The sequence below is a fragment of the Argiope bruennichi genome, chromosome 8, assembly GCF_947563725.1.
Source record: "Argiope bruennichi chromosome 8, qqArgBrue1.1, whole genome shotgun sequence".
Taxonomy (NCBI): domain Eukaryota; kingdom Metazoa; phylum Arthropoda; class Arachnida; order Araneae; family Araneidae; genus Argiope; species Argiope bruennichi.
In genome coordinates, this window is record NC_079158.1 from 34,640,926 (window position 1) to 34,654,807 (window position 13,882).

Sequence of the window (13,882 nt, forward strand, 5' to 3'; positions counted from 1 at the left end):
TAGTAAAAATGGAGCGTTACACGATAGAACAACGCGTGTTCATTGTTGAACAATATTTCAAAAATAATGAACGTCTGGTGGCCACACTTCGAAGATTTAAGAACTGGTCTCCTAGATCGCGTGATTTAACACCACTGGATTTCTTTTTAGGGAGTTATTTGAAATCAAATATCTATGCCACAAGTACACGTGCGTTGAAGGTGTAAATTCAACGCTGCATCAACGAAATTCAGCCACATTTATGCAAAATGACCATGGAAAATGTCGACAAAAGAATGCGTATGTGCCAGCAATGTCGTGGAGGCCATTTGCCCTATGTGTTATTCCATACATAACCCTATCCTGTGTGCTTTACGATTAAAAAAAATATAACTTTAAAGAATAAAACCTAAGTCGTTGTTTTTTTATTTATTTAATTCAAATCTTGCGTTAACACGTTGATCTGTCATGTAACGCTCTATTTTTTACTAACCTTAAACTCTCAGCTGTCAAATGGATTTTAAAAGGGTTAAGGTTGCACATTCAAATCTTGCGTTAATTTTGGGACACCCTTTCGTATATTTAATATTTCCGATTGATACTCTAGCCTTGCCCTTAAATTTACCAGATGTCTAGAATCCCTTTCTTCCATATTTAAAAATCTTTTCCAGAACAAAATCGCAATAAAATTAATTCTTAGAAACTCTCAATCTGATTATAGCATATTCAAGTTTTACTTGAGCTAATGGTTTATTGGTTTGGACAAAATTAAAGAAAATAGTCTATTAATATAGAAATGATTAAATTTCCTTCATATACTATTTCAAAAATGTAAAAACATAATATATTTAAATCCATGAGGAATAATTAAGTTTCAGACGGCAGAAGAAGAAGAATGCTTTTATTTTTTTTATTTTACGTCTGGAAAAACATTCATATTTAATGAAAATAATAAAAGGACTAATTATGTGGCATCAAATTATCTATTATTTTACTCATTTCGTATTTTAAGTATTGGATTTCTTTCCTGAATTAGTTAAAGTAGGAAGTTTTATAACCGAATTCAATAACTCTGATAATAAACATGAATGAATGAGCGTAACTTTTTGATGATATAATAAATCACAAAAAAATAATCTTCTTTAACTTTGATTAGTTTCCAGTTGAACTTTTAATTCAATATTTTTTTGCGATTTGGATATATAATTGTAATAGTAAATTTTAAAAAAAGATGTGCAATTTGTTGAATTTAAAAATGAATCTGATCAATAATAATCTAACTTGAAACTTGATCAATTTATTAAGAATCATGTTTTTATGAAGTATAATTGTTTTTAATATTTTTCAACTATTTGCTTGCGATTACAGGAAAGTTAGAGTAGTTATATTTACTTCTCGTCTAGAAATAATAATAATAAATATCTAAACGATTTGAAACAGATCTTGCTGTTTCAAATCGTTTTAGATAACAAAGTTGATACTTGTCCCGACAACTCCTAAAATTCCGGGCTACAACAAAGTGAAGACATTTGATATTAAAGGATTTAAAGTACACAAAGCCTGCTTACACGGTGATTTTAGGTAAAACCGAGTTTCGAACTTGGAACTTTTAACCTTCAACTCGGAGACCTACCGTCTGGCAGCTATGTTTATGATGAAAACACATGAATAGTGTTTAACAGAATAAATATATACATAAATTAAAATTAGCTGGTTTAAACTTTTTTACCAAACTTTTCATGTACAAGCAGAGTTTTCAATGAATATATAAATTTAGATTATAATATTATTTATTGTACCATCCAATACTGGTTAATAATTCTTTAAATTGTTCATTGAGCTAATATTACAAAAGAGTGCTTGGTTCTCATATCTAATGGAAAAGTAGAGATCAAAATTTATTCCTTATTGAATTTGACACTTTAATAATAAGCTAAAATGTAAATAAAAAATTTTTACAAATCAATTTCAGAATTAAGTATTACGCTGTTTCCTTATGTAAAACCCAACCTTCGTCACATTTGTATCTTAGTAATCCAATAAAATATTTAAAGTGCATTCTTAATTTTAAAAAATGCCTCATGAAAGTATTTGTTTTTTAACATCTACTTTCACTAAATATGTGCTAATTTATTTTTTTAATGTCTTAACATTATATAAAAGCGAGCTTCTTGATTTGTTGATATTAAAAAAAAACTATTTTACTTGTGGGTACTATTTCCAGTTTAGTGACCATTTGAAAATCTCGCAATACGACACCCTTTTGAAATAGTACCATGTACCTAATATGGAAATATAATAATCGAAGTACGCGTCAAAGTTTGATCCAGATAATAACTTGAGAGGTTTATCTGTTCATTAATATAAAATCATCTATAAAAAAATCTTTGAAGCGATTGAAATTGCGTATCTTATTTCCAAATTGCATTTTCAGCTTATTTTTTTTTTTACTGTTATATTTGAATAAAAGGGTCTCTAGTAAACCCTAATGTATTTTATTATATAATACAGAATGTGTGAAGCGATTTGGTGTTCTGATGTCAGTGCTTGATTCTAATATTGGCGTTTAATTAAAATACACTCAATTTTTTTAAAATATTTATATTTGTCTCAAATCACTCTTCTATTACAATTTAAACTCTTGCTTTTCAGTACCTGCCAGAATTGCCTCTTTCTCACAACAAGTTATTACTCGACGTAAGTCCTCTGTGCAACTGCCCTGTAAAGCTGTTGGGATTCCTGCAGCTGAGAAACTTTGGACTTTCAAGTAAGAATGATATGAATGTTTTAAATTTAGAATATAACATTCTTAAACAGTATTAAAAAATTCGTGATAAATCAGTAACTTTTTATTCACGTTTTCGTATTATTATTTATAATGGTTTCACTTTGCTTTAGGAAAAACAAAAAATATATAAATAAACTGACAACAAGTTAGAGTAATGCAATAATAATTCCTGTTTTTTCTTTTCTATTTTTTAATTAATATAAAAACATTAACATATATAATTATGCCAAGAAACTAACATAATATTGTGTAATTGCAGAACAGAAATAAGACACTTTATAATATTATATAATAATGTGTATAATATTATATATGTAGAATGTGTATAATATAATATTATATATGTATAATGTGTATAATATAATATTATATATGTATAATGTGTATAATATAATATTATATTATACATGTGTTGCATTTTAGATATTATAATAAAAACACAAATACAAAAGTAGCACAATAGAATGAAATTATTTTAATAAATTCCAGGAAAAGTCGTATGAATATCGGCTGACATTATAAAGATTATCTCAGTGTTTTTAAGAATAACTAACTATATTATAAAAAAAATTATATCGTTACATAGAAAAACAATATTATAATATTTTTAATTATATTTTCCATCAGAACAGTTCTGATTTGCAGTTTTTCTTAAATGATAAGTAATTCTTATTCTTGATTTTATTCCCAAAATATAATCTTGTTCTGGAAGAATAAATATATTTTATAGCTACTATTTTTACTAAATTTTCAACAGCAATACCATAAATAATACAACTAGAACGTTCGGTAAGCAGCCTATTTGCGCACATATTTGTCGAATTTACTTATTTTGATAATTTTTTAAATAAACTTTCTGAAGAACTTGATATTTTTTATATGTCGTTTGGTTGTTTTTTAAATCAAATGTCTGCAGCTTTCAAAACCCTAATGTATTTTTTTAAAGTTTTTAAGATTGAATGCATTCGATATTTAAATTTCTAAATGTTTTAATCCAGTTTTATAAGTTTTCTTACCTTTCACGATATATATTTTATTAAACTTTTAAATCTCTAAAGCGTTATTAGTGTTTTAAGAATAAATACATTTATCTTTCAAATATCTTTTTTAACGTTATACTCGTATTAAATATATAATATGTTTTATAATTTTCATGTTAATCACGACTTAGAGCTTTTATTTTATTGTGCGTTTGTTGTTCAATTTGGAATGCATTTTGCAATTGAAGTGTTTTACGTAAACTGCACTTAATTTTTAGTATATAAATAAGATAAATGAACACTAAAATGGGAAGTTGTGAATATTTATGTCCTTTATAATATAGCCTTTTTTAAATCAATTCTGAGTATTTTAATTCTTAACTATAGTAATTTTTCCATGTATTTGCAAGTAAAAAACATTCTATGCAAATTAAAATAGTTTCAGCTAAACAATTGATTTCTGTTTAGTTAAGGTATACGACTAAGTTTGGAAGATATTTAAAAAAACATATTTTAATATTTATATGATGTTTTTAATAATATAAGGATAAAATGGCAAATGTAAGTAAAATTATTTAAATATATATGTAGTTTTTGAAGATAAACCACATTTTTTTGTAAATCTCAGCATTTATTTACAAAAACTAGGATTGTTCTAGAAAAACAATTGATATATTTTTTTATTTTCTTTCCAAAATTGCAGGTGCAATATGTCTTAGAGTTTAACTAACTATTATCTAAGGATTATATTCAAAAATAAATTTTTATGTGTAATATGTGAAATTATCTGTGAAATTTTGGAAATTTTTACCACAATATTTATATTAAACAATTATAAATCCACTTCCAGAGCATTTACATCAGATCCATAGTTCATTACATTCTGCATAACATAATGAGCACTAATTATAAATTTCATTAAAATATCTTGATTATTTTTGAGATATGACGGTACTTGTGTAATAGAATAATGAAAAATCTCGTTCTTCAGAAAATGCATTTAAACTTTTCAAATGTTTATAAATCATATCACTTACATGTCAATAGAATGCTATTATTAGGCTTCTAATTGACACAGAGAAAAAATGAAAATATCGCTGGAAACAGAAAAGTACCTAATTTTTGAAACTGTGAAAATAAATAAATAAAAACGGGAATTTTAATCCAAATTTATGTATCCAACCTAGTTGAATACCTTGCATTAGTTAAATTCAGTAAAAAAAAATATTGTTTTTCCAACAGCCCTAACTTTGATTTTAGGCAATTATGGTGGAAAAATAAGACTCATAGTGCATCAAATTCTTCTGAGTTACGTTTTAAAAGGTGCATCAAGCCTTATTCTTCATAAAAGTACGATATCTGGAAACGCTTCTACAAACTCGATCTGTATAGCCAAATAACACCTCATAAATTTAAATTACATCCAACCACAAAATACTAAACCCAATAACAAGATCTGAATTCCCCTCTGCTTATCTTATCCTTCTGTCAAAGTCTAATCCTTTCCTCGTCAGAATAATCCCAAAACTGTTTTGAAACTTTAAATTGCACCTTGACATTTCCACTTCATTCGTGGGGTGAGGATCGATCTGGTGCGTCTAATTAATTAAGTATCGGCTTTTGTGCCACATGAAATGTCACTGTGTTCTCAGGGGCCAGGCGATTCGTGACAGGCGGAGGACAAAGTTCTTGAATAATGGCAGCCTGCTCATCGAAGATGTAGACGACGACGACGCGGGGAACTACACGTGTAGGGTGCAGAACGTCTACGGCGCAGACGAGATCGCCTTCATGCTGGTTGTCAGAGGTACTCATTATGACCTTTTACTTTTTTTTTTATCTTGTGAGCTTTGTTATCTATCTAACGTCTGCTGTTAGGAACTGAATAATAGTTGAATTTTAGAATTATCGGTTGATTAATGAAATGAGTGTGACTATTGCCAGAAATTGTTGGTCGTCAAGGTTACTGTTTTTTTTTTTTGTTTTTTTTTTAAACTTGATATTTTTCCAAAGAATTAAGAGTTTTAAACTTTTTAATATATTTTAAATAAGTTGATATTTTTTACGAGTACTATTACATACTCTAAGTTATTAGTTGACTATTCATTACTATATGAGTTATTACATTATGGGTTTGCAAAATATCGTAAACGTCAAAAAAAATTCAACTCGAAATTTTAACAAATCAGATTATGCTGAGTACGAAAAAAATAATTTATTAATAATTTCTTTAATTTACTTAAATATTTATTTTAATTTATTTCTATTACTTAAATATGTATTTAAATTTAATTTAACTATAAATATCAGGTCTTCAACTTTGAGTTTCGAAATTAAGAAATTCCAGAAGATATTAAAAATATTTTTTCTTTAACATTTTCTTTCCTTTTTAGTTTTAATTAATTCATCTTTCTTTAGTCGCAATATTTAATAAATGCGGAATATACAATACAATCACCAAACTATAAATCTTTCAAACGATAACTCGCCAAATATAGCTATCCGCAAACTATGAAGAGAAAATTAGGATTTGTTTGTTTGTTTTTCTGTTAATCAAAATAAAATCAGTTTGGCCAGTATTTAACAACCGCTGGCGAAAGTTTCGAGAGTTTGGTTACAGAACGTTACCATTAAATCTAAAGAATTATTGCAAATAACATAATATTGATGCTTCAGAATTAGTGAGGATTTTTCTGAAGAAGATGAGTTTGCAAAAATTTATTAATGCCTGAAATGAATCACAATTAGAAATTTAAGATGTTTTTTAAAAAAACGAAAAAAATTGCACAAAGAAAAGCACTGAAATATCAAAATATATTTCATATATTTAATTTGGAATAACTGCTTAAGCTTTAGAATTATAATTTCAAAATCAGCCTCAATGCAAAAATTAATTTTAAATGAGCAGATTATTATTTTTATTTTTGGGTGCAATTTACATTTTTTTTATATATCAAAGAATTTTTAATCATGCAACATCTAGTAAAAAAAACCTTTAATGCCAAGACAATTCTTTTCATATAATCCTTCGTTGTCTCTATAAATAAAAAGAAAAAGAATTTATAAAACTCAAATCTCAAAAATCTTTACTTATCCGAAAGACAGCATTAAGTAAGATAATGATTTAATAGTTGATTGAATAAATTAACGACAAATATTTTTTTTCACATTTTGATTATGGCGAGATCTAATTTCATCATATAATATGCTATTCTGAAAAAATTTTCTTGTAAGGGATTTTTTTAATTAAAATCACTGACTAAGAAATAATCACTAGACATGTCTAGTAATTATTTCCTAATTCTTCTAATTGATTATGATAGTAATTTGAAATATTTACTTCAGTCGAAAAAATAAAAAAAGAGGGAAATGTTCTTGAATTTAAAAAATCAGATTTCAATGATAAATAAAATATTTTTTATTCAAGATCATATATCAAAATTCGTGTTTTCCCATTTAATCTAAGCTAACATTAATTTAATTTAATTGTACTTACTTTTTATTTACAAAACGTTATTGGAGCTTGGGGGATTTTTTTAAAGAAGTTTAAAAGTGTGGTTTATATTTACCATTTCTTTCTATATTGATATATGGTCAGCTATCCATATAAATTAATTTCTTTTCCCCTTGTTTTATTTATTTTTCCCCTTATTAATTGTCCCATCCATTTAAAAATTACTTTTTTGATATTCTATTTATTATTAATTCAGGTTAGAATAATAATTGATTTTCCGTTTTCTTTTGCAGCAAAACATTTAGATGGCAGGGGTGAGTTTCACAAATTTTATAAAATGCTTATACGTTTCCATTTGCTTTAGTTTTTATATCTTATCTGTGCATGACATTTCTATATTTGGGGGAGGGGGGCAGAAAACTTTTAATTTTGTTTGAAAATATTTATAATAACTTTAAAAATAGATATCTTAATGGGTTAATTAAATTTTAAATCTGCTGATAATTGAAATAATTCTGATGCTATTTAATATTTAATTCCCATTCCCAGTGTAATCATAAAGTTGTCCAGCATATTTTTTTACAATATTGTAAAATAGCGTAATAATCCGATCAATTCCATCTGAATTGTAACTGAAATAATTTTGATGCACACAAATAATATTTCTTACTCTTCGATTATGTTAAACAAATAATAAAAGATGTTTTACAATGTTTCTATTCTCACTTTTCCAACAATATGATTAATTCCGCTTATAATTGTGATAATTTTAATATATATATTAGATGGTTCAAAATAACTTGGAGAATTTAGAACATATTCATTGAACGGAAAGAAACGAATATCACATAGATTTAGTTTTAATTCTATTAATGTCTGATTTGGAAGCAACGTTACGGCTGTTTTGTGACAGACCTCTTAATTTTGAAGCTTGGTCAGATGAATTGAAATAGCCCTCTCTAAAATTTCGAACCACACCACTGAGAGGATGTTTGGTCCACAGCAGCAGATTTGAACGTGAAGAAGACCTACACCTGGAGCCCTCTTGTTAATAGATCTTACGACTTACCCACTTAAGGCCACAAATTGCATGCAAAAAAAGATTTAAACACACCCTCCCGTGGTGATAAGTTTTCTTTAAGAAAATAAAAATAATAGAGCAACATTTAAGACTAATCGATCCACATTGTTCCAACACTATTCTCCATAAAGTCAAAGAGCACATTTGTGCTCGCGATTTGGAACGCGAGGGCTTATTAGGGGTGTACACTTGAGTTTAGTTAGTTTAGTTATATTAACGTCCCGTTGTAAAGCAACACTAGGGCTATTTTGGGACGGACCTCGTCCTTTTGAACCGTGGTCAGATGACGAGGACGATACCTGAGCTGGCACCCCCCTCTCCACACCACACTAGCGGGAGGACGTTTGGCATGACGGATTTAACGTGCAACGGAACTTCTTACACGAAGGTTCTTCGGTGGAACTCGGTCTCGAACCTGAAACCCTACGGCTCACAAACCGAGACCTTACTACCAGGCCATAGCGGACATGGGTGTAAACTTGAGATTAGTAACAATATACAATTACATTTAATGCAATACAAGTACTAGCTTGTAATGCCGATTGTAATTCTATGTAATTGTCAACTTTCTGTAGAATTTGTTCCCGATGTATAATTAGTGGAATACCTGAATCAGTACCAGTTCCACTGATATTTCGGATGGAACATTCTATTTGTTTAAGAATATCTGGAATAATTGTATCAATTTGTAACAGAGCTATTTGCTTATTGTCCAACTGACTGTGATTTTTTATTGAGAAAAGAAGGAATCACTTTGTAACAGTCATTACAAATGCTCCATAGATTGTTAAATCAATATATCTTTCCATCGGAAGAAACATCAGCAGAACTGATATTGATTCGGATATTCTACTAACAAGACAAGTTCTACGAAGCACTGACAACTACATCAAAATACTATGAGCATTACAATCATATCAGATTCATACAGAACATTACAATCATATCAATTGTATCAAATTTAATTTTATTGCTACCATTATTAAATACTAAATTTATATTTCCAATGTTAAATTTCACGTAAATCATGGTTCAATGTCATAATTAATTTTTTTATTTTTTAATCTGTTTTTATTAGCAGAAACCTATATAAAATTAAATCACGAATTAATCAATCATAAAATTCCACTTTGTTCTAACTCGCGCAATCTTATAGCCATGTCGAGCATATTATTCTAGTCTCGATAGGTCTAAGTATCCACTTTTTGACCTTAAAAATGTCGATAAAATCCCATGTAATAAAAACACGTAAACCCAAATAAACCCTTTTATTCCAAAAAATAATAATATGCATTTGATGCTTATAGATGCTCATTTTAATCAATAATTTATGGAAAAAATTAATAAAGTCATAAGCTGATTTTGTTTGCTTTTTCCAAATTTATTAAAATTGTACTTGCCATGCTTTTCCACTGAGATCTTAAATTATCAATTAATCAATCAATTTTATTTAATGTCTTTGAACTACGGAAGGCAGCATCTGGTTGTAAGTTTGGAAAAATATTTAGAAAATTCGATATTAATTACAGTAAAGAATTAGAAATAGATTAGAAAGACAAACATTGTAAAAAAAATAAACATGATTCTTAGAACTTTTATTTTAGTATATTAAAAAGTTAAAATTCGAATCCAAATTTTGATGAAAAAAATATAGCAAACACTATTATAGCACGTGGAGCTAAAAAAAACTATAAGATAATTACGCAAGAATAAATACAAGAGAAAGCAAATTAAAAATTTAGATATTTAAAAATGTGATTAAATTCCAAATTAATTGAGATTATTTACATCAATATCTCACAATTCCTCAATTATTGCTGTGTGCCATCAGACGGCTAAGTGCTTTTTCTATATTTTAGTTTATTAATAAGAGTATTTTAATACTTTTTATTTATACTTTTAAGTTATTTATTTGTATCTATGATGCAGCTATGCAAATATTATCTTAAAGCATGAATATTTCTAAAAAAAAATATCTTTTACAGCTCTACCTGCTCCATCGTCTGTAACTGTTGTGACCGAAACCTCTTCTAGTCTCGAGTTGAAATGGACCATGGACACTAGAGGACGCATAAAGACTAAAGGTGAGTTAGTTACCAACTGGTCTCCACCAAAATTATTTAAAAAATTGTCAGTTTCAGATATACTAACCACTTTTGTTTGTACGTTCTTCTAACAAAAGAAATAGGCTGTTTCTTTCTAAACCAGCAGTCTCCCCAAAACTTTCTCGCATGCTCTCTAATAAACTTCTTATGCCAGAGAACGCCCTACATGACACTGGCGTACAATAGTTACAAACTACTAACTTTTGGCATGAACTTAGCATTTTTTCTGAATCTATCGCCTCATCCTTGGCTAGTTTTTTGACGATGAATTACTTAACCCTTTAAATGGCCATTTTTTTCTAGTCATATTATGTTAAAATATTTTTAGGTTTGAAATTAAAATAAGAAAAGGGATTCATTTAACTTATTAGATAAATTTAATTTGATTCATTAATTAATTTGGTTAATTAATAATTAAGTAAAAATCAAGACACATAATTCTGTGTAAGATAAAAAACTGAAGCATCTAAGTTTCCGACTTAATAAAAAATTTGTCAGAACTTATGCCAACCTACATAATTTCATACAAAGATTGATAAATTTGATGAGAAGCATACTTCCCACGGCCCTAGAAAGGGTTAATTGTGGTTAATAGTATTCAAAAATAGAATTTTTGTTTTAGATACGTTTCTCTCAATCGATTGAAACAAGGATTCGACACAAAACTTCATTTGTATTCACAAAATCCAATCCTGATTTGATATACTTAAATCATTGCGTTTTAGAATTATAGCATTAACATGTTTCTGAAATTATAGACTGACAAACGGTCAACCCCTCGTTGGACTTGACTCAAAATTTGATAGGTATTACATAGATGTTAAATCTGTTTACCGAATCTTATCTATCTAGCTCTCTTCGTTTCGTATATTAGAGTAGCCGGACAGACAGACTTCCTTGAACATTTTTTACACAAAATTTGATAGAAATCTGCAAATCTAATATAAAGACCATATACCGAATTTCATCCGTCTAGCTCAAAGTGTTTTTGAGTTAACTTTATCAGGAGACAAAAGGACGGACATTTTCCAAAAATGTGTTTTTCGAGTTCAGGGAAGTCTAAAACATGAAGATTCGTCAAAATCTCGAGTTCGAATTTTTTGACCATTATATACTTTGTCTATACTTCGTTTTTATTAAGAGAAATTAAAAAGTATGTTTTCATTTTTTCAGATGACCATTCGAAGACATTCATACTTTATTTATGTCTAATTAAATTTTTAGATAATAATAAAATATGTAACAAATATCGTAGAACAAAACTGTTGCAAAAATGAAATAACACAATCTAAAAAAAATGTTACGATACAGTTAAAATTGCGTTAAAGCTAATCTGTCCAGCTCCTAATCATTTGATATATATATTTACACTTGTGTTTTAATCTTTGAGCCATAATTTTCATATTTGTCGTTAATGGGGAAATAAATGAATTCTAAAATGATCAAAAGAGATAACATACTTTTTTTTTATCACTTGAAAATAATGAAAGTATTTTCTTCTGTTTGAGAGGATCCTCGAATTATCATCAAGGTTAACATATGTTAAGAAACAATAAAAAAAATCCCTCACTTCCTTCAAAAATATTTTTTTTCTAAATTCTACTTTATCTATCAGGGTTCATTATCCGGCACAAGAGGGAGTACGGCCAGTGGGAGGAGACGAGGACTTCATCCAAAGTAGCAACTTACACACTGCAAAACTTACAGTGTGGTACCAAATATTACGTCTATGTGGCTGCGGTTGGAAAAAATGGTGAGGGAGAGCCTAGTGAAGTCATCACTGCAAAAACTGAAGGAAATGGTAAGCATATAAACTGTTAATCGATTGGATCAAATAAAATACTGTAGTATTTATTCATGCACGAAATCCAATTTATTTTATTTTATGAGTGATGATACTGTTAAGAAATAATCTTTCCACACAAGATTCCGTAAATTCAAAATGGTTCACTGTAGTGGATGTATGGTGACACAATAAGTAAGTCTCAATAACAAATAACGATGTTTATTAATACGAAGACACAGACGACACAGCCGAGAAATACACAAGCAATATACATCAGTACTTACAATAAGCAGACCCATCAGTAGTAAACAACCGCAACAGTACACAAGGTTACCAGAAAGAACTCAACAGGTGGAGAGAATCCCCATAGCTATTCACTAAAGGTGTTCCAAAAGCTTGCTATTTTCCACTGTCTCCTCGCTCTAATAGTATTCATCTGCTACTCACTACTATGCGATGGCTACCCAGCCCACGATTCGATACTGCTTAAATACTAGACTCCGAGACTTAGCGCATGTCTCAGTTCTCAATTCGCTAATTACTTGAGCTCCGCTGGACTGATCCAACTGATTCCTCGCTAAATATCTATACAAATCAACACACTCTCTGACGGCCTCTTACAGCTCTCATTTTCATTCCGGATGTAAGACAAAGTAGGAACTATTTTTAATTATTTGTAGAATAAAATGCATTTTTTCTGAATGCAAAATTAGGAAAATGTTGATGGTGCCTTTTGTAGACGATTTGTGCTAAATTTGGTAATTTTAAATCTAAAGTCTTTTTTGTAGAACACCAAAAAATAGAACAAACATCCGTTTTTATTATTGAGTATCAAAATCGTGATTGATAAACCTTAAATTATAAAGTGAAAAAATATATGTCGTCCTTTACCATGAAAACTTCAATTGCCATCAAATTGTTTTCAGAAATGTAAAATTTTCGCTTCCTTCTCAAGTAACAACTTAATGAACTTGATTTTCTCGTAGCTCCAGTTGCACCACGAAAAGACAACTTCATCATATCCAACTCCACGTCCCTGGTCATTCAGCTGAGAGCGTGGGAGGACGGCGGCTGCGGCATCAAGTCATTTGTCGTACGGTACAAGCGGTTGCACACCACGGAATGGAAGATGGCAGCCAGTTCCATCAGCCAACAGCAGGAGAAAGTGGTCATCAGAGACTTGAGTCCGGGAACTTGGTACAGCATTCGAGTTACAGCTCATAACGTAGCCGGTTCCACAGTTGCAGAATACGAAGTTGCCACCCTCACCCTGGATGGCAGTGAGTAGTGTTCTTTTGATTTTCAATAAGGGAAACTGGATGTTGTTCTTTGCTTTTTGAGTGTTTCGTATATTCCGGTTGCAGGTAATTAAAATTAAACTTTCAAAAAACTCAGAGTAAAAAAAAATAATCTTCTGATCAGAATAACTTGAAATTGTATCTTAATATACACGAAGAAGGGGAGGGACATATGTTTTTTTCTTCTGCTTTATAATTCAAATTTTTAGTAATAAATGGCGCTTTGCATGTCATGAAACATATATGGATTTGAGTACTAGTGATATTCGAAATCCAATGTGACGGCCATTGCGTGAGTTGCAGGTAAAACCAACAGTGTTGAAAAAGATTTAACAAAAAAATTCAATCACTTTCAAGTCCTTCGGCAGTTATGGCACTCTAAATAAACCCTCCACAACGACAAAAACAATA

At 29.2% G+C, this 13,882-nt stretch overlaps 1 protein-coding gene across 2 annotated transcripts in view; it reads left to right on the forward strand.

Annotated features, from left to right (window-relative positions):
- Positions 1–13,882, forward strand: part of LOC129981538 (cell adhesion molecule Dscam2-like) — an 833,489-nt gene that overhangs the window by 799,963 nt on the left and 19,644 nt on the right. For both annotated transcript variants that reach the window (XM_056092410.1, XM_056092411.1), the window contains exons 23-28: positions 2,632–2,746; positions 5,400–5,554; positions 7,495–7,515; positions 10,268–10,366; positions 12,003–12,188; positions 13,160–13,453. In XM_056092410.1, coding sequence (XP_055948385.1) covers positions 2,632–2,746; positions 5,400–5,554; positions 7,495–7,515; positions 10,268–10,366; positions 12,003–12,188; positions 13,160–13,453 — 870 coding nt within the window. The remainder of the gene's footprint in view (positions 1–2,631; positions 2,747–5,399; positions 5,555–7,494; positions 7,516–10,267; positions 10,367–12,002; positions 12,189–13,159; positions 13,454–13,882) is intronic.